The sequence below is a fragment of the Molothrus ater genome, chromosome 8 (genome assembly GCF_012460135.2).
Source record: "Molothrus ater isolate BHLD 08-10-18 breed brown headed cowbird chromosome 8, BPBGC_Mater_1.1, whole genome shotgun sequence".
NCBI classification, from domain to species: domain Eukaryota; kingdom Metazoa; phylum Chordata; class Aves; order Passeriformes; family Icteridae; genus Molothrus; species Molothrus ater.
The window spans coordinates 4,205,213-4,226,781 of NC_050485.2; the positions used below are offsets into that span (position 1 = coordinate 4,205,213).

A 21,569-nucleotide genomic window follows, 5' to 3' on the forward strand; every position below is an offset into this window, starting at 1 on the left:
GTGCCTGAAACCACTGTGTTCCTGGAGAATCCTCTGCTATTCCATGCTCCCAATATCTCCTCCTGGGTTTTGCATGGCACAAACATTCATTTTGGTGTTCTGTGTGTCCCTAATGTGATATAAAAAGCTAAATGCATTACAACTGCAGAACAGCACATTGTTATTTTTTCCTTCGACTTCTTCTGTAGCGAGCAATTTTTTGTTCCATTAATAAGCCTTGTGGTATTTTTCTTTTCCTTCTCATGCACTCTACCCCAGATTCATCCTGAGAGGATTTCCTGGAATGGCTGCATGCTCTTCACACTTCTCCATGTTTCACACTGAGCATGGGAAGAACTGATGCCCTAAAGGAAAGTCACCAGGATAATCCAGTTCAGGTGTTGATCTGACTGCCAGCATGGAGGAATCAGTGGGGTTTGAATGACAGTGTTCAGAGCTGGACATCTCCATCCCTTTGTCAGGAGCAAATGGATTTCAGTTTTGTTTTACAAGCTCTGGAAAGGACCAAAATAGGGAGGAGGAGCATCCAGTGTCATGAGAAAATAGGTGTTGTTTTCCTAGAGAAAAGAGGCTGAAGCACTCCCCAGATGTTCAGTTCCTGCTCCTTGGTCTTGGCAAGGCTGCTCTGCCAGAGTAATTTCAGCTTCATCCCCATCCCTGGGGGCTGAATTAGTTCCCAGGTGCCCCCTATAAATCTGTAGGGCCCTGTGGCCTCAGAAGGAGCTGCCGGAGGTGCTTTGGGGCAGAAGGAATGGCCAGATGTGCCTTAGGGAGGAGTCAGGTGTGCCTGTGTTTCAGTAGGTGGCACTCCTTGCCCTGCCTTGGGGACTGCCATGGATTTTGGGGACGTGGTGGAATAGCAGGGGGCATCCCATGGATGAGATGGGGGGAGTCTCAGGTGTGACCACACGTTGAGGTGCTTTTTGCAAGGGTTCAGCTGCTGTGCTGCCTCCCTCGATATTTTCCTGTATTTTTGTAGCTCCTTCTCATCATGAAGGTGTTGCTGTGACTGTGCAGGTAGGGCAGGGATTTGGTTGTGTACCCGTGGAGGGCAGAGCCCTGCAGGTCACAGAGCTTCCCAAAGCTGCACCAGCAGGATAATCCAGCACAAAATCCAGCTGGTTCAACTTTCTGCCATGGGCTGATCTGCTCCTGCAGATCTTTTGGGTAAAGAGTGGAGTGGATTAGGCAGGGCACAAACACCACATCCAGGAGGAGGAAGATGTTTATGTATGTGGTCAGTGGTGCATGTCCAGCCTCTCTGTCCCTGCTGTCCTGGCTGGCTGGAGCAAGGTGACATTTTCCTGTCAGGGATCGTGCCAGCTCCCTGAGCCCTGTCTTGGGAATCCAGGGAGGTGTTTGCAGGATAGGCAGTGCTCAAATCCAGCTTCAGCTTGAAAAATGGCAGCTGAGTGGGTGCATTTGGTGACAGATGATCCCTGAAAGGGTTCAGAAGCAGAAGGTATCAGAACCCCGGAGCTGTGCAGAGAGGAAATATTGTGAGTGCAGCAGAGAGGAGAGCCATCCCTGCTCTGTGTGATTCCCACCAGCCAGCCCTGGTGTGCCATGCTCTGGGGGGGCAGATCTCTGCAGATGCTCTTTTTTTTGGGCTTCCCACTCGACATCCAGGCACATTCTGGCAGTGGAGGGAGCAGGGAAAGGCTTTGGGGAGGTTTCCTTTAGCTGTGAGCAGCTTCACCCAACACCAAGCCAGTTGGTGCATTCCTGCCATTCTTCTCCCTAAAGCTGTTTCTTTCCATTCCCTGGATCAAGCAGACAAAGCAGCTGCTCTGTTGAGCCTGAGATCCATTTATTTATTTATTTGTTTTATTGGGAGCTTTAAATCAAAAGGGATGGGACCATAGGATTTATTTTTGTTGGAGTGGGGCAGTACCCTGAGATCACACAGCAGGATCTGTGCTGCCCACTGCAGGTTTCTGTGCTCTGGCTTCTTTGGGAGAGCAGGGAATAGCCAGGGATAGGCAATTACAGGCTGTCTCTCCATGGCAGAGCTCTGCTGTAGGCTTCTAAAGCTCTTGGGCTGCTTTGGCCTCATCTTTAAACACTGGCCTTGGGGCTTGACAGCTGCTGGTTATGGTCCCAAATCTAAAACTGGACCATAAAAATCTCTATTGAGACTCCCAAGGGTCTAATGAAAATCTGCTTCCTACCTGGAGATAAATATATATTTTAGGTACACTCAGCTAAATTCCTTGACAGCTTTATGTGCCATAATTTCACATGTTTTTCTGTGGATCCTTTCTGTTCTGGAGCACTGTTGTCTCAGTCCCAGGCTGTGCCCCTTTCACCTATTATTTTACTGCTTGTCACTGAGAAATTATGCAGCAGTTTTCTTCGGGGCTGTGGTTCTTTTGAAGCCTGGTGGGCTTCAGGTAACTGTATCACCTCTCCCTCCTGCAGATTTCACTTCTGCAGGGAGAAAAGCAATAAAAATTACAGCGTGTTGGCTGAACGCTGTTAAAATATTTTATTTATCACTGATTCCCAGTTTGTAGGCAGCAGGAATGCATCTGTTTAATGCCTGTTGTCTTTAAAATGGAAATGTTCAGCAGATAGCTGGTACTTTTGTTCCCAGTGAGTTATGTGAGATGGAAATAGTAAAAAATGCTGTCTGGACTTAAACCTGTGGAAACAACTGGGGGACTTTGCTTTGTGCCTGGCACAAATGTGTCAAGGGGATTGAAAACTGAAGAGTTTTGCACAACCCAAATTTTTCCCCCCTTTCCATGTACATCTCAAACAATGCCGGATCAAATGCACAAAAAACCTGCAAAGCCTCGTGTCTGTGAGCAGAGGCCAGGCCCTTTCCAGCAACAGTGTGGAGCAGGGAGCACTTCTAATTCCTCATCTGTTCTCTTTTATAACTTTATAAAATAAGACCAGCTGCAGGTTGAAAGCTGGAGCCAGCGTGTAACAGGGTGGGGAAAAAAGGGCGAGACCAAAGGAGCTCAGCCCCATAAGCAGGGACTGATGTCTGGCACTCCCAGCTCATGCCTGGCATGGGAGGTCTAGACAGAAACACAAAAAATACACTCAGGGCTGCATCCTCCTCTTCCTCCTCAAATCAAACTCCCCAAGAGGGAACCAGAAACAGCTGCTGGAAACCTCTGAGCATGAAACTGTGCCAGTGCCCCAGTGCTGCAGAAGCTTTTGTGAGGTTCCTGCGCTCTGAGGCTTTCATCACTGGCTCCTCCAGGCTGGATGATTTGACCAGGAACCCCCCAAACAGCTCAGAGCCCCCTGTTTGTTCCCCAGAGAGCCAAGGCTGGAGCTGTGCTCTCAGCGTGAGCATCACTGGCCTTTCAGCACCTGGCAAATGGAAGAACCCAGAATCATTTGGCACCAAGGACGTGGCCACTGTGGCTCATTTGTTTGATTTTGTTATTTCTGTGCTGCAGCTCCGTGGGCTGTATGGCAGAGGTAAGGCTACACAGAAAACCTGAGTGCATGAAGGAAAACCCTGCACGCTGGGGAATCTGATTGGTTTGGTACGGCAGAAACTTCGGCTTTCACATGGGTATGTGGGCCAGGCAGAAAATCTCCCAGATTTTAAGTTAGGGTTTTTTTTTTTCTCAGCGCTCTGAAAGCCAGATGCCCTGCCTCCAGGCTTTTTCAGCGCAGACAGACTTGACCGATATTCCCGTGAAAATCTGGGTTTTTGGAGCCCGGAGCTTGCTGAAGCTTGAGGAGGAGCCATGCCAGACGCTGGCTTGTGAGAAAACAACACAACCCGGCTCTTTAAAAGCAAAGTAAAGGGGGGGATAAGTTCTTTAAGGAGAAGCGGCACCTTGAGCGGAGCGGAGGGAGGGAGGGGAGCAGCACGGGAGGTGTGCGCGGCTCGGAGCGCAGCCCAAGGCCGGGAGGGCAGGCACCGCTCGCTGCTCCCGGCCCCTTCCTCCGTGCTCGGCAGCCCGCGGGGCGTGGGCGGCGCGGGGCGCGGCGGGGCCGGCGGGAGGGAGCGGGGCGAGCATGTGCATCCTCCCCGCCGCCCCTGCCTCCCTCCCGCCGCCCGCCCGCCTCCCCTCCCTCCCCGCTCGCCGCCGCGGGTGTGTGTGTGTGTGTCTCGGCTCCCTCGGCAGCCCGGCCTGACGCAGGCGGATCCACATCGCCCCTGACAACACCCCGGCTCCGGAGCGCCGTGCCGGGGGTCCGGCTGCGGCGGCCCCGCGGGGCCGGGCCGAGCCCAGGGGGGCGGCGGGGGCCGGGGTGGCCCGAGCGAGGGGAGGCGGCCCCGGCGGGGGAAAGTTGCCCGGAGCGGCGAGGGGCGAGCGCGGCGGCAGGACCATGGGCACTTTGCGGGATTTACAGTACGCGCTGCAGGAGAAGATCGAGGAGCTGCGGCAGCGGGATGCGCTCATCGACGAGCTGGAGCTGGAGTTGGACCAGAAGGACGAACTGATCCAGAAGCTGCAGAACGAGCTGGACAAGTACCGCTCGGTGATCCGGCCCGCCACGCAGCAGGCGCAGCAGCAAAGCGCCGGCACCTTGCAGGGCGAGCAGCGGACCAAGCGCCAGGCGATCTCGGCCGAGCCCACCGCTTTCGACATCCAGGATCTCAGCCACGTCACCCTCCCCTTCTACCCCAAGAGCCCGCAGTAAGCAGGGGGTCACCCCGCCGCTCAGCCTCCCCTCTCTCCCCCATCCCGCTCCATCCCCGGCCTCGCCGCCGCCCGCCGGGCAGGGACCGGAGCGGAGCGCGGCATTCCCGCATCCCGCATCCTCCCCGGGTGGCCCCGCGGGGTGGGAAAGTTGCGAGCGCTGAGGGGGAAGAGCGGCAGGAGTGAGCGCCGAGGTGCCGGCAGAGCGGGACGCGCCCGTCCCGGCTGCCACATCCCTCCGGGGCACGGGATCGTGTCCTGGGCATGGAGGCTTTATCGCTGCGGGAGGGAGCGGGAGGAACCCGGGGCTCGCCGCGGGACCCCGCAGGGAGACATTCCCAGCTGGGAAACTTGGAGCCCGGCGGGATGCGGTGCCCGGCTCTGCGGGCGGGGGCTGGTGTTTTGGGGAGGGGGGTTCGGCAGAAGCAGGAGCTTGTTGCGGTGTCCTGGTGCGCCGGAGGGTGTGCGGGGGACTGGGAAAGTTGCGGGGATCCTCAGGTGCCGGCGCGCCGAGGGATGCGCTGCCCCGGTTTCACACCTGCCGCAGATTAGGGAAATTAGAGCGCCTTAATGGGGGAGCGGAGCCCTCCCTCGCTCGGTGTCTTCTCCTGGCCGGTACATTGCCGTGCCTTCGGTTCAGCGCTCCTCAAGGGATAAAAAAGGAGCAGGGAAGAGGTGATGAGCGGATGCTCGCCACGCTGGGCTCCGTGTGCGGGGCCGGGGCGCAACCTCCCCGTCGATGGGCAAACGTGCCTCCCCTCCGCGGCCGGCATCTTCCTCCTATGAGGAATTCCTCGGGATGATAACCGGGAGCGCTGGCGGATCCCCGGAGCCATCCCGTTAGTGGGGAGCGTGTGCGCCGGGTGGGCTCCGGGATGCGGGGACGGAGCGGACGGTGCCCGGGGCACAGGGATGGTTCTCGGGCAGGGATGGCGGGACACGGGGCACGGGACCCTGCCGGAGTGTCCCCTGAGGGCCCGTGGCGGGGCTGGCCCCGCTCCCCGCGCAGCCTCGGCCCTTTCCCGCCGCCATGGCGGGCCCCGCCGTCTCCAGGCAACTGCCCGCCCTCAGGGCGGCCGCCATGGCGGGACCCCGCCGGGCCGGGCCGGGCTGGGCCGTGTGTGCTCCTCCTGCCGCCCCGCCGCTTCCCATTCCCGCTCCCATCCCCACATTCCTGTTCCCGCCCCCCATTCCCACCGCCACAGATATTTTGTCCTTTTAAGGTCGTTCTGAAGGGATGTCATGGGAGGAACGGCGGTGGCGCGTGAAATGCTTCCCCTCCAGCCCCCAAGACGAATAAAACACCCAAAAAGTGATCAGGGGGGCACGGGGATGGCTGTGAAATCCCTGGGGTGTGTGATAAACATCCACACATCCCACAGTGTTAATTTCCTCAGGGAATTCAAAGCCCCACACGTGTCGGTTTCCTGGTCGGCGTCGCTGCCCCTCGGCGCTCCTGAAGTGCAAATGGAGCTCCCAGAACTCCGGGAAGGGCCGCAGGTTCCAGCAGAGCGAGTCCGCAGCCTCTGCCGTACCCACTGGAATGTGTAGGAAAAGCCTTGCATGAACGTTTTCCAGCTGGGATTTTAGGCGCTCCTTGCGTAAATGCAGCCCTGCGGTCTGGCGTGGGGTGTAATGCCCAACTCCTTTGAGGGGTTGTTTCGTACTGATCATCCGTGGCCAATGCTTCTAATATTATTTACAATGTTCAAGTCAACTTGTGGCTGCAGGTTGTGATCGCTCAGGTGGGGTTTGGAGCAGCCCAGGATAGTGGAAGGCGTCCCTGCCCAAGGCAGGAGGCTGGAATGAGAGAAGGTTTAGGGTCCCTTCCAACCCAGATTGGTCTGTGATTACAGGAAAAGATCCTTGCTAATGATTTCAGGAATGTACTTGGCTCAGGGAAGTGTTGAGTGCTCTAGGTCAGCTTTAAGAGCCCAGTGGCCAAGATAACTCATGGTGGTGGTGAGGACCTGGAAATAACAAAATCTGCACAAAAGGGTTGGGTTTTTTCCTCCCGTTCATGCTGAATCTCAGTGACTCTTGAGGTGATGGCCCCCAGCCTTTGGTTTTGTCAAGCCACCAGGAAGGGTTCAAGAGGCAGGTGGATGTGGCACTTGGGGATGTTGGTTAGTGGTGGCCTTGGCAGTGCTGGGAGAATGGTTGGACTGGATGATTTTAGAGTGGTTTTCCAACCAAGATGATTCTAAAGTAGCCTCTGGGTTTGGTTTTTTTTGTAGTTAGGTGGTGCTGGATTTGCTCTCCTGCTCTGGCAGAGGTGGCTGGAGATTGGTAGGGTCAATAGCAGCAGAAAATCTGTGGGAACTGAATTATCATGAGGGTCATGTAGGTACTTGAGGGTCTGTGGTGGTGGAAGCTGTTGTGATGCCACACAGAAGATTCTGGGTTATAGAGTGGCTGAACTCTGAATGAGTGTAAGAGAGCTGGAGAGGGACTGGGGACAGGCCACAGGGAATGGCTTCCCAGTGCCAGAGGGAATATTGGGAATGAGGAATTGTTCCCTGGCAGGGTGGGCAGGCCCTGGCACAGGGTGCCCAGAGCAGCTGGGGCTGCCCCTGGATCCCTGGCAGTGCCCAAGGCCAGGCTGGACACTGGGGCTGGGAGCAGCCTGGGACAGGGGAAGGTGTCCCTGCCAGGAGGTGGAACTGGATGGGCTTTAAGATCTCTTCCAACCCAAACCATTCTGGGATTCTATGAATGGTTTTCAAAGTATGAAAGTAAATTTAATTGCCGTGTGTGGACAAATACTATTCAATCTGCAGGATCTTCCCTTACACACACATCCTCCCTCCAATTAAGGATGCATATGGTTAAATAAAATTGCTTTTTCAGAGCTGTAAGAGTTGGAGTTGCTCTTGGAGGGTTGGGCTTGTTTTGCCTCTGCAATGTTTTTAAAAGTGAAACAGGACTTTGTGGGCTGACTTGAGGAGCTGAAATCCATGGAGGGACACTTCCAGCCATGCAGCCATTTTCTCCTGAGTTATGAGTGAGAGGAATTGGGCATTAGCATCTTTATCAGTCTCATTGTCCAAGAAGCCAGTTATTTAGAATAGAAGCCAGTTATTTAGAATAGAAGCCAGTTATTTAAAATAAGTGGCCTTTTTTCCCCCTCCCCCTCACAAAGGACATAACTTGCCAGAAGTGACCGAGTAAGAGGGCAGGAAGCTGGCTGGTTTTCCGCGGCACAAAAAATGCCGTGACAGATCGTTCTCTCCTCTTCGTCTTCCTAAATTGCTGCTCTTGTTTGTTTTTCCACACCTTTGACCTCTTGCAGGGTGTATCCTGGCTGCTAACAGCCTGTCAGCACCGAGGGAATACTGGGAGACCGAGTTTGTACCAACTGCCTTTGCACTTTAAACTCTACAGAGCAGACAAGCAGAGAGAAGCCTTTTCAACCAGCAAAGCTGCAACTCTTCCCTTTCCCTGCCTCCTTCTTGCCATGGGAAAATACCCAGGACTTTAATTTTAACAGGCTGCTTTGTTGAGGGATCTGCAACAGCTGTTTGCCTTTTTGGAAGGCTGTGTAATCAGCGTGTTTTCTTTTCCAGAAGGGAGAAAAAAAGCAACTTAGAAGTAGAACACAGAATAAAGCATGGAGCTCGCGAGTGTGAAGGGCCTGATCTCTTGGCTGAGGTGGTACAAGCTCTGCTGTTAACAGAGACAGCAGCAAAGTGCTGTGTCATTTGTAAGAAATGTTGAGTAAAAGGAAAAATAACTTGGTTTGGGCAGTTAGCAGACTTTTGGGGAATCTGCCAAAATCCCAGAGACTCGTTTGTGAGGGGAGGAGCAGCCTGGGAGTTGTATTTAAGAGGTCTGTTTAAGAAATAGAAAATACTTGGTTGCATAGCCTTAGGGAAAATACAACATCCATACAAGAGGTTTAACAAAATCTCTGCAACAGCCAGATTGGTTCTTTGAAGGCAAATGTGCACATCCTCTGGGGGCTAGAGGCGTATTTTAAGTGATCATAATAGTCATAAAATCCCCAGAAATACTTGAAAAGCACTTTGTATTTAGGTGTTGGCGTGAAATGCTCTTCTGGTGTTTATCAGTGCTATGTATGCTGCAGTTTCATCTAAAAACCCCTGAAACGACCCAAACCCCTCTCCCCTCACTACAGGAATTTGGGGGGTGGTTGGTCCATGGTGAAACCACTGGGAACTGGTGGTGGAGGTGATGGGGGAGGAACTGAGGCATGCTCCTGCAGGGATGGTTTGCTGGAATGTGGGGCAGGAGCTGGGATGGCGCTGGCCTCTTGAGTCCTGTCACTGTCTGGTGAAGCATCTTGCCCCAAGCAGTCAGCAGAGATGGATGTAAGTGGTGCAACCTTTATTTTTTTATTTTGGTGTCAATCCACTCTGACACGTCCAGCGAGCAATTAATTGAACTGCATTTATCATTTGTTGTGGGAGCTGTTAAATGCTGTGGTTGCTTTAATGTCAAATCCATCTGAACGTGGTTTAAGCTGATGTTCGATGGACAAAAATCCATTAATGCCAGTGGGGTTTTTCGGTGCATTTGAAGGGTCAGGGTTTGGGGTCAGGATTTGATGGCACAGGCTGGGGAGGATCCCTGGTGCTGTGCTGTGAAGGATGAAGCTCTCCCTGGCAGAGCTGTGAGCACAGGAAGGGCAGTGCTGGAGCCAGGCAGCCGAGCGTGATTTCCCCGTGTTGTGACAGGTCTGGCTCGGCAGTGGTGGCACTGATGGGGCTCCCCTCTGTGCACTCGTGTGACTCACGCTCTAGTGCCTTGGGAAGTGACAAGGGGACACTGTGACAGCTCAGCTCCTTGTGTAATACATTACACCACTCTGAGGTTTGGGTTACTCACGGTAGTAAGGGGTGGCTGTGTGGTGTTAGGCTGTTAAGCACAGAATTATGATTTTTCTCTGTCGAAGCAGTGTTTTGGGTCATCTTTCAACACGTTTGTTCAGGCTGGTGATGTCTGTGCTGAGTGTAAGCTGCAGAGGGGTTTGACTCAAAGGAAGGTAAAAAACAAATCTCCCAATAAAGCTATTAAAGCCACGTAGTTGTTTTGTCATCTTCTGTCTGGTTCTTGCTGAGATGAGTTTAATTGCAAGATAAAACATCGCTGCAATGTCACTTATTCTTAGTTCTGTTCAACAAGCAACACAGACTTCCCTGGGTTTTTCTGCTGCTTTTGGAGATTAATTTTAGCAGTGTGGTGTCAGTAAACTGTGTTTTAAAGCAAAGTAGCTCTTTTCAGAAACTACAATGACATTTTCTTGGTGGTTATATGCAAAACAACACTGTTCAGCAAGTACAGTAGCTCCGAGCACACTAACAGCTGGTAATTAACATAGAGACTCTTTTTTAAATTTTACTACAGCTCCATAATTTCATTTTCTGCAGAATTAACTTTTTTTTTTTCCTTTTATCTGTACTACTGGAATAATTACTTATACTTGTTTGAGCTGTGTTACATTCATCCTTAGCTGTATGAATGCTGTAGGTGGAGAGTTTTAAAGTGCTTCAACACAAAATGAGGTCCCCAGGCCACGGACATGAATTCCTTCTCTCCAGACTCTGTGAAAGCATTCCTGAACTTCAGCATCCCCCTTCAGCATTCCTAAACACAGGATGTGTCTTACGTTTTTGAAATGAACAATAATAATAAAAAAGCTGGGTCAGAGTTGTGAAACTGAACAGAAATGGACATAGCATGGAATTTAGCCTGGCCAGCTGCCTCTGGAAGGAGAGGGGACTCTGTGAGTCCTGAACTTGCTGAGCACCAGATGGAAAATAGGAGTTTAGGGGAAAATTTGTTTCTTTCGAGAGTTAAAAAGGATACAGTGAATTGTTACATATCAGTTTCTGTGGTTATCCTGCTCGAGCTAGAGGCTGTAGGATGATCAGAGTTACTGAATACAAACATCTTCCTGAGGGAAGGGGTTCAGAAAAGCTGAGCTGGAGCTGGATTCACTGCCATTAGTGATAGTCCTTGCTGCCCGTGCTGCTGGTCTTTGCTTTTGGCTTTTAAATCCTTGCCTTTGCATCAGGATCAAGTCTAAATATTTCTGTAAATGTTTTTCATCTGCTGCTCTGCCGTTTCTAGCGGGTACATGCAGGCAGAGGAGTGCCTGACATTTGTGTTTTGTGTGGCTGGTCTTTGTTTTGAAGGGCAGAGAGAACAGGAAAAAACAAAAGTATTTGTTGCTACGTTGGAGCCTGAACCATGACAATAATGCCTTTCTCCTCTCAGCAGGTACAGAAAGTGGTTTGGTCGAAGTGTGCAGTCAGTCAGGTATGTTGTGTGTATCCTGACATCCTGAATGCCTGGAATTGCATCCAGGCGCTCTGGAAACGCTGCTAAAGCCCCTCCTGGCAGGGCTGGTGTCAGGGGAAGCTCCAGCACAGCCTGCTCCGAGCAGGAGCACAGGACCGAGCAGGAGCACAGGACCGGCGTTGTGCAAGGCTCTCGCTGCCACTGGTTTCCTTGGAAACCAGAGCCTGAGCAGGGAGAGCCAAACTTCAACACCAGTGCCTGCTTTCCAAGTCGAAAATGGGCTGTCAGACTTTCTGAAGGCTGGGGTCTTTGGGCTGTGTTTGGGGCTTGTTCATTAGGAGCAAACCTGAAGTAGGGTATCAGTGAAAAAAAGCTCCTTGTCAGGCTGCAACAGTTCCTGCCTGGAGCAGTGCTTCTTCCCCCAAATTCCCTTCTTTGATTCGGTTTGTGAGCACATTTATTGGAGGTGTTTCCTGTCAAACACCCCAGCTGTGTCAGGAAAGCTGCACAGCTGCTCTGTGACTTGGGCTTGACATGGATCTAGAAACTACCCAGCCCAGGCCAGCTTGTTTTGTTCACTTACTTAATGTTCTCTGAGGTGGTGGCTGTGGGTGAGGTGATCAAAGAGGAGAAATCATAATGGAGCTGCCTGGCTTGATAGAAAATTTGAATTACAGTCTTGTAAGTGCACATACTTTGTGTTGGATGTGAATAGAAATATATATATATATGCATAATGACATGTATGTGCACTCGTGTATTTAGCACGTGTAGGGGAGTATTGCATTCATGAAAATACACTTTTATTAGGAGGGAAAACAGGCTTTAATATAGGAGGCAATTTTGTACAGACCCAGCAGGACTGTGGGAAGGCATCCTGGTCTAGTGGAAGGTGTCACTGCCCATGAAGGAGGTCATTTTTAAGGTCCCTTCAAATGCAAATGTGAAAATGCTGTTGGCTTCTGTGACCACAGAGTATCATTGAGATTCAGGAGTAAATAACATGGGTGAGATGGAAATGCAGAGCCAGTGTTCCCTGCCCCCAGTGGAAGTGGGTCCCTGGGATGTGTCAGTGCTTGTTAGGATTTAAACTGCCTATTTGATGTCAATTGTGTGCACAGATCCGGAGGCTGAGGGGAATTCATTACTGCTCTTGGAGTCCACAGGCTAAATGAGGAAAATAACCTTCTTGGTGGGTGATATTTCTGGTGAATAGAGGAAATCAATGGCCCTGGGACTGCCAGCAGCACATCAGGGCAGTGGCCAAGCACTTGAGGAAGGTGTAGATAAAGCAAATGTGATGCAAATGGTGCCATTCAGCTGTACCTTAAGGCTTGTTGGAAACCATAGGCTTCAGCTATTGAGACTTCCAAAATCTGCCTCTGGAACTGCTGAGAAATTCCTGCAGGTGAAATGGAAGATCAGGCATCCTGGAAATGCAGTTAGCCTCCAGCTCTTTGCCTTGAGATTGCAGTATTGCCCAAGTCAGTAAAGGTTGTGTGAAGCTTAAGGGTGGGCATGGTCAGCTGGAGGAGATGAACATCCTTCAGCAGCTCCTGTGCTCTGTGGTGTGGAGCACCATCCTCTTCTCCTTCTTCTTCTGAGCCCTTTGTTACTTCCCTGGGTGTCTTGTTCCTGCTCCTCCTTCTGCCCAAGATTTTTCCCTCTTCCCATGGATGCTGCTTATTCTCTTCCCTGACAATCCCAAAGCTCTTTTTCTACACAGCTGTCCCATCCAGCAGGGTCCAGACTTCCCATCTCTGTTAAAAATCAGCCTTGTTGCCTGTGTGCATCTGGAGGCAGAGAACCTCCAGTGCCTGGAGCACAAGATCCCACAGGAGGCTGGATTTTCCTGCCAGTCCAGCTTTTCTGGTGTGCCAAGGCCTTTTCTGCTCCTCACCTGCCCCACCAGCCAGCAGACAGGGGCTACACAAGAAACTGGGAGAGGACAGAGCCAGGACAGCTGATCCCAGCTGCCCAAGGAGGATGGCAGAGCATGGAGCCCCACATTCCTGGGAATGGCTGAACACCCACCTGCCCATGGAAAACACTGAATAAATTCCTTGTGGCTTTTGCTTTACCTGTTGAACTGCCTTCATATCAACCCATGAGTTTTTTCCCTTTTGCCCTTCTGATTGTCTCCCCCATCCCAGTTGGGCTGTGGGTGGGTGGTGCTGCTGGGCTTCCACCTCCAGCAGGAGCATCTCAAAGTGTCTGCACCTCCAAAGGGATTGGGGCCCAAGGAGACATCCTGGAGCAGGAACACCTTGAGGCATCAGCAGTTGTGCATGAGGCCATGGATAAACTCATGGCACAGCAGGGTAAGACCCATATTGCAGCAGGTTCATTCCTGGAGCAGGGTCATTCCTGCAGGGGCTGTGGGTAAATCCATGCTGGAGCAGGTTCATTCCTGGAGCAGGGTCATTCCTGCAGGGGCTGTGGGTAAATCCATGCTGGAGCAGGTTCATTCCTGCAGGGACTGTGGGTAAATCCATGCTGGAGCAGGTTCATTCCTGCAGGGACTGTGGGTAAATCCATGCTGGAGCAGGTTCATTGCTGGAGCAGGGTCATTCCTGCAGGGGCTGTGGGCAAATCCATGCTGGAGCAGGTTCATTCCTGGAGCAGGTTCATTCCTGGAGGGGCTGTGGGCAAATCCATTCTGGAGCAGGTTCATTCCTGCAGGGGCTGTGGGTAAATCCATGCTGGAGCAAGTTCATTCCTGCAGGGGCTGTGGGTAAATCCATTCCTGGAGCAGGTTCATTCCTGCAGGGACTGTGGGTAAATCCATGCTGGAGCAGGTTCATTGCTGGAGCAGGTTCATTCCTGGAGCAGGTTCATTCCTGCAGAGCCTGTGGCTCCTAGAGGTGGCCATGCAGGAACAGGAGCACTCAGAGTAAGTGTGGCTGATAAATTCACCAGAGCAGGTAAACCCCTGGAGACACTGGGTGATGGATGAGGTTCCAGCTGGAGCAGGTACATCCCTAAGGATGTCTGGATAGGTCCAGACTCCTGCACCTATTGTCCAAGTGTCCACAAATACCAATTTGTATTGTCACAGTGTCCCTCTGCATGTCCTGTGCTGGCTCAGTGACATCCTGGGCACCTCCATGCCTGCCCCAGTGCCAGAGGCTCCATGTTTGGCATTGCTTGTCCTATTACAGTCCTGCCTGGGGACCAAACAACAGCCAGGTGTCCCTGCTGGGGAATATCCAGGGGTAAATCCATTAGAAACGTGGGACTGTGTGTGTGCCTCTGTACACAGCTGTGCCTGAGTCCTGGAACAGGACCCAGATGGGGCAGATACTTACAAACCAACTGAGGGTGTGTGTGTAATGCCTGTTGTACTGTGTGTGTGTAATTCCTGTTGTATTGAGGGTGTGTGTGTAATGCCTGTTGTACTGTGTGTGTGTGTAATACCTGTTGTACTGGGTGTGTGTGCAATGCCTGTTGTACTGTGTGTGTGTGTAATACCTGTTGTACTGGGTGTGTGTGCAATGCCTGTTGTACTGTGTGTGTGCAATTCCTGTTGTACTGTGTGTGTGCAATTCCTGTTGTATTGAGGGTGTGTAATTCCTGTTGTATTGAGGGTGTGTGTGTAATGCCTGTTGTACTGTGTGTGTGTAATTCCTGTTGTATTGAGGGTGTGTGTGTAATACCTGTTGTATTGAGGGTGTTTGACTCCTTTTCTGGGTGTGTCTATAATACCTGTTGTACTGGGCGTGTGTAATTCCTGTTGTACTGTGTGTGTGTGTGTGTGTAGTTCCTGTTGTACTGGGTGTGTTGTGTGTGTGTAACACCTGTTGTTGCTCCTTACACCTCCTTGCACAGTTCATTGCTGTTCAGACAGTGACTGCAGAAAAAGGAGAACATCTCCTGCCCATCAGATCCATGATTGCCTTCTGTTCTCCTGGTGGAAGCCCAGCTCTGCAAGGCACAGGAGGGAAACTGTGTGGAGTTTTTTTGTTTGTTTGTTTTTGTTTCTTTTTTTGTTTGGATTTAGATGTTTATTAGTTCCGACTTTTATTATAGTTATATTATATATTATATATTTTATTATATATGATATAATATATTTATTATATATTATATATTTTATTAGAATATATATTATTATATATAACTATAGTTATAGTTTTATAGATTGTGAGTTTTATAGTATTTTATTTTAATAAATTAAAAATGAAGTTGTATTTTTAATAAGGTTTGTTAAGGATAAATGGTTTATTTAAAAAATGATATTTAAATTATTTTTATTTTTAATTTAGTAGCTAATTATTTGTGGTTCATAATGTGGATTTTAAAATTTAATTATATAATATTATTTAAATTTATGAAGAAGGAGGACTAGCTTTTGTTTTCAAATTGTTTTTGTTATATATCCATCTTATCTCCCTCCATTCACCTGCTGGCTTTGTTTCTGTGCCTGCAGGAGGGTTCCCAGCAAGCTGGGACACCTGAGCACAGTGACTGCCAGCACAGGTGTGTTCTGTGTGCCAGGGCTGTTTGTTGGGATCTGGCACTGGGAAAAGTGACCTCGGGCTCTGTGGGGTGACAGACCCAACCTCTGCCTGCTTCACCTTCTGTTCACCTTTACCACTGTTATTTTCTCCTCAACCATCCTGCCAGGTGCTTCTTGTCTTGTCCATGGCTCAGAACAAATGATCCCTTCCCTCATAAATCCCCAAGCTTTCCTCCTTTGGACTTTGTGCAAGGATGAGTGTGAGTGTAATCACACACTCACAAAGGTAGGCAAAGCTGCTCCAAAAGGGAGGTCATCAATCAAATCTCAGCTCTTTGGGTTTGTGTTGTTACTCTTGCACAGACAAAACAGGTGTTGGGAATCTTTTGAAATGGTTTCTTAATTTGAAAGCCAAAAAGAACTCAAATGGGAACCCACTGGTGCTGTGCTAAGAGCATCACTTGGGATGTACAAATCTGGGTTAAGAATTATCCCACTCTTTGCAGGTACAGATGGAGAAGCTTCCATGGAGATTGAGGCTGTTTGGTGAGGCCAAATGTGGCATTCACATTCTCTGATAAAATCCATTTGCCCAGGATTTTTCTCCTGGGGAGCTGAGAAGCCTCAGAGAAAAGGAAAACAATTCTTATCTCATTTGCTTCGCCTGTGTTGTGCTCACATGTGGAATGTGTTTGGAGATTGTTTACCCACAGGTGATTGTTCCATTGGATTCTGCTGTGAGTTGTTTTGACTCTTTGGCCAACCAGGGCCAAGCTGTGTTGGGACTCTGGAGAGAGTCACGAGTTTCCATCATTATCTTTTTTAGCCTTCTATAAGTATCTTTCCTGTATTCTTTAGTATAGTATAGTATTCTTTAATATAATAGAGTATCATAAAGTAATAAATGAGCCTTCTGAGAACACAGAGTCAGATTCATCACTCCTGCTTTCATTGAGACATTCCCAGCAAACAGAATAACCAAACACATGGGAAACCTGCTGGAAATGGGGCAGAGCCAGGGACATGTCACAGGTCACCTCTGGAGCACAGTGGCTCTCCACCCTCCTAGTTTTGACTGAAGTTCCAGCTGTGAGTTATAAAGGACTTTTTCAATGGCTGGCCTACTCTATATCCACATATTTTTTCATGTTTTTCAACACAAAAGGTTCTTGCTGTGCTCTGTGATGGGCAAGTGTTATAAGCTGGAGTCAAATTATTTGTTTAAGCTGGCTAGGCACAAACATTTTGGCTGTAGGGTTCTGAAGGAGGCTCCTGCTTAATAAATACAGCTGAGCAACATTCAGAGCATTGTGGCAGAGTTGTTATTGGTGGAAAATCCATGAATATGTAGCAACCAAATGGTAAAGCTCAGCAAAGCTGTGCTGGCAGGGTGCAGGATTGGGAAGGGTGACTTGGGACAGCTGCCCTGGGCACTGGGGCAAAGCAGAAGCTTTGTGGGAAGTATGGATGCTTGTGGAATGTACCCAGAATGGGATCTTCACAGGGATTTGGAGTTTTAATATATGCTGGAGGAGCTTTCTGAGGCTTAGGTGCTTCCTGGGGAGCCTTGAGCTCTGTTACCTATCCTGATTTCCTTGGTCAGCAGCTGAAATATTCTGTGCTTTTGCTCATGCTGAAGGAATGATATATTATGGGGAGATAATATTCCATGCTTATTCCAAGCTTCTTAATGGAATTTTTATCAGTTCTGCTGAAGAATAGGATGCACAAAAAAGCTGCCTGGCTGCCAGGTTGTTTGCTCTGTGGCTCCTTTAGAGCTGCCTTGGCTCTCTCTGTGTGGCTTCTCAGAAAAATGATGAGAGGAACCTTCCCACCCTAAATTCCAGGTGTCTGCAGCCACCAGGTGACATCAAATCCCTTGGACACTGAGGGACAGGCAGGGCAGGAGTGCAGGATGCAGACCCTGAGCATCCCTTGCTGATGTTTCAGACCCATCTCTGGCCATCTCTCTGCTCAACAACGGGATTTTTTTCCTTCCACCCATATCTGCTCATTTTAAACCTGTCTTGTGCTCAGTGTTTCCAGAAGGCTTAAAAGCTGGGTTTTTTTAAATCAGTTTGGGCTGGGGAGCCTGAGATTGCTCAGCCACAGCCACTCAGTGCCTTGACACCATTTTCTGTGGGATTGCTTTGTCGACTCAAGTGCACTTTGCTGCAATACAAATATTGCAGATAAAAGGCAGCCACCTCAGCAAATTAGTGTGAAAGCACTGCAGAGGAATTGTAGATGTGTATTTTGGTGGTTTGGTCTTTATTTTAGAGTCAAGATCTCTCCTTCTGCCCTTGGCCTGTGCTTTTTAAGGAGTATCTGTTGTGAAGGGAGGGCTTTTAGAAATTAAATCAATTGTCTGTTTGTGGACTCATCTGAAGAGTAAATCAGATGCTGCATTGACAGGGATCTGCCTGTGTGGTAAAACTTCAGGCAAGGTGGGATTTAAGTGAGTCTGGGGAAAAAAAAAATCAGTCATGGATCATTTGAAACCTCTCCTGGGAGAAAGGCAGGGAGAGTTGGGGATTTAGCCTGGAGAAGAAGGCTCTGGGTAGACCCTAAAGCCCTTCCAGGGCCTGAGGGGGTTCCAAGATAGCTGGAGAGGGACTGGAGACAAGGGATGGAGGGTCAGGACACAGGGAATGGCTCCCAGTGCCAGAGGGCAGGGCTGGATGGGACATTGGGAATGAGGAATTGTTCCCTGGCAGGGTGGGCAGGCCCTGGCACAGGGTGCCCAGAGCAGCTGGGGCTGCCCCTGGATCCCTGGCAGTGCCCAAGGCCAGGCTGGAGCAGCCTGGGACAGTGGGAGGTGTCCCTGCCATGGCAGGGGTGGAATGGGATGGGATTTAAGGTCTCTTCCAACCCAAACTTTCCTGGAATTCTATGATTTCATTCTAATTTTCATAATGAAAAAAGTTTTCCTCTACATGCTACAGGTGTCCAGCTGTGCAGTCTTATTACAAAAAAAAAAGTAACAAAAAAGCAAAAAAACCCTGAAAATGCTCTGAAGGGTTATAATGCTTTTTAAACAAGAACCTCAAAATGCCCCATCTTATTTTTGGTTCCTGTCCAGGAAGGCTTTTCTGAGCAGCAGGCTCCACTCTGAATGCAGCTGGTTGAGAAACCTCTCTTTTAGCAGCAGCTGGGTTGTGTGGAATGAAAGAATTAATTAACCTGGTGTGGAATGAGAGAACTTAATAAACCTGGTGTAGAATGAAACAATTCATCAGCCTGTGGCCAGCCTGGAAGAGCAGCCACCTGATGTGTCCTGTTTGATTATCAGGGGCTTGATTCCTGGCCAGGCATGGCTGAGGTGAAAAGCTCCTTCTTTGTGCTGGGACTTTAGCAGAAAACTGAATTTTCATAGCCAAGACCCAGGAGAGTGGTCAGAGGCACGTAGTGGCAGAAATTTCTGCTGAGGAACAAAAGCAAATTCCTCATCAGAGAATGTAATCAACTGGTGATGCTGCAGCTGGTTCCTTGCAGCCTGTGCACGCAGACAAAATAGCAATGTAGTAGAGAGAAAATGTTTGCTGAGTTAACTGGGCTATATTTAGGTGCCAAATAAACAGATTGCTGCTTTTGACCCTCCCCCTCACACCCTCAAAACTGCTTCTTGGGCTGTCTGCAAATGTCTTGGCTGTTGGTGGCTCCTGTTCCCTGCAAGGAGAGCGATGGGGAGCGGTAGGGGAGGGACACCTGTCCCAGCTGGACATGGGAAGGGTGAGTGCTGGGCACACAGTGCCCTTCTCCAGCCTTGTTCCCTCCTCTGTCCTTCCTTAGCCCTGTCTGCCCAGGCTGGCTCAGGTACAAAACCCTGAACCCCCAAACTCTTTTCCATGGGAGCCCTTGGGAATCCCAAGGGTTCAACCAGGCCAGGTGCTGGTGCTGCCCCTGGGTCAGGACAACCCCTGGGATGGATCCAGGCTGGGGATGAGCAGCTGGAGCAGCCCTGGGGAAGGCCCTGGGGGTGCTGGGGTGAGAGCTGGGAGCCAGAACCCCCCCGTGCCCTGGGCTGAGCCCCAGCGTGGGCAGCAGGGCAGGGGGGGATTCTGCCCCTGTGCCCCTGGGCTCAGGTGAGACCCCACCTGCAGAGCTGCCCCAGCCCTGGGGCCAGCACAGGAGGGACCTGGAGCTGCTGCACAGAGCCCAGGGCAGGCACCAGGATGGGCAGAGGGATGGAGCAGCTCTGCTGGGAGGAAAGGCTGGCACAGCTGGGGCTGCTCACCTGGAGAGGAGAAGCTCTGGGGTGACCAAACTGTGACCTGAAGGAGCTGATGGGAAAGATGGAGAGAGATTTTGGACAAGGGATGGAGGGACAGGACACAGGGAATGGCTTCCCAGTGCCAGAGGGCAGGGCTGGATGGGACATTGGGAATGAGGAATTGTTCCCTGGCAGGGTGGGCAGGCCCTGGCACAGGGTGCCCAGAGCAGCTGGGGCTGCCCCTGCATCCCTGGCAGTGCCCAAGGCCAGGCTGGACTCTGGGGCTGGGAGCAGCCTGGGACAGTGGAAGGTGTCCCTGCCCATGCCAGGGGATTGTCCTTGCCCAGGCATTGGATAGAACCCCTCCAATGGGTCCCTTCCAACCCCAACCCCTTCTGGAATTCTATGACCACTGTGGCCTTTTTGCTCCTTTATAAAGCAGGAGCTGAAAAACCAGCATCTTCCCTTCCATGCTGCATTTTGCATCCCATTTTCCCCTTGCTGCAGGCTCTTTTCCTGGCACTGCTCTTGGGACTGATTGTACAGTTAGCCCTTTCTTGGTGTGTGCATAAATTTGACTTCTTTTAAAGGAAGCAGCTCCTGTAATGGCCTTGCCAGAACAGATTAGGAGAGGGAGTGTGCAGATCACAACACTCCTCTGCTGCCTTTGACGAGGAGGATTTCATCAGCCTGCTTGAAGTGCTGCTTGCAGCCTTAGGGGTGGCCAAAGAGCAGCAGGAAGTTCATTTTTTTCCTTTATTTTCTCCTCTTCAGATGTACTTATGCTGTTCATGTGGTTTTGCCTCCTAATTTACAACAAGTTAGGGAGTTTGGGGTGTTGGACCTGAGGAGGAGCCAATTGTGGTCAGCACAAGGTTTGCTCTGCCCATCTCTGCAGGCTTTCATCTGTCTGGCTTTTAGTGCTGATGAGTTTTTTCTATCCCAGAGAATGCCTTAACTGTAATTGCTTCATAAGCACAGGCACTTGGTGATTAGAAATTACTTTTCATTCCTGATTAAATAGCAAGGCACGGGTCTTTAACAAAAACAGGACACTTAAAATTCCAGTGTTCTCATTTCAGGAACATTGATTTTCACAGGCAGAAAAGCTTTCCTCAAATTTCCACCTAAAGAACAAACATTAATGCAGCTATAGGTTAAATACAGGTTTATTTAAGGCTTTCTTTTCCTAGTAACCTGAGACTACATCACACAGCAATCTTTAAAGATTGGGTTTATATCTATTAGAAGTGTGCTAATGATATGGAGAGTTTAAAATAGTTAAAGCTCAGGTTAGAAACTTTAGGTGGGGTTTTTTTGGTTTTGTTTTTCTTTTGTTAATCTAAAGGCTTTGTGGAGCCCAGCTTGATTGTCATGGGGCAGAGCAGGTCACTTGGGGTTTCTGCTGCTGAGCTTCCAGCTGGCAGTGCTGGGCATATCTGTCCAGAAAAATGGACTTGGAGCACCTGCAGGGAGTAATTCTGCCTGGCACTTCTTTGTCCTGCCTTTACAGACTTCTCTGAGCTGCTCTGGGGGAGAATATGCTAACCAGCCTGGGGACATCCCTTGCTCAGCTCAGTTTTTGGTTGTGCCTGTGCTCTTTGACGTTGGCTCTGTGGCACAGGACGGCCCTCAGCTCTCAGCCACCCACCAGCCCATGGTGGAGATCACCAAACACAAAATGCCATCAGGAATTCAGGTTCCTGTGCAGATCCAGCTGAGGAATGTCTCCTGTGCTGTGCAAGGCACAAGCTGGGAATGACTGGGATGGGCTTGGATGGGATTTCTGGGTTTGCTGTGTTCCTGGGGGCCTGCCTGGGCTTTGTGCAGTGGCAGCAGCATCACAGGTGCTGCTACCTTGGATTTAAGCAGTGTGCCCCATTTTGCTGTGCCATAATCACCAGTCTGACCACTAAAAACCTGTTTATTTGCAATTGATGTTAAGCGGATAAAGATTAAACCAGTGTGGTTTGATCACAAAACTGAGGAAGGTTTGAGCACTGGCAGCTCTGGA

At 50.3% G+C, this 21,569-nt stretch overlaps 1 protein-coding gene across 2 annotated transcripts in view; it reads left to right on the forward strand.

The window, feature by feature from the left end:
• PRKG1 (protein kinase cGMP-dependent 1) overlaps positions 1 to 21,569 on the forward strand; it is a 412,591-nt gene that overhangs the window by 23,248 nt on the left and 367,774 nt on the right. Inside the window, exon 1 of one of the 2 annotated variants that reach the window (XM_036404673.2) lies at positions 3,997 to 4,616. The exons of the other annotated variant lie outside the window; for it this stretch is intronic. Within the exon in view, the coding sequence (XP_036260566.1) occupies positions 4,306 to 4,616 (311 nt within the window). The 5' untranslated portion in view covers positions 3,997 to 4,305. Of the gene's footprint in view, positions 1 to 3,996; positions 4,617 to 21,569 lie in introns of those variants that run through there. 2 annotated transcript variants of the gene reach the window in all.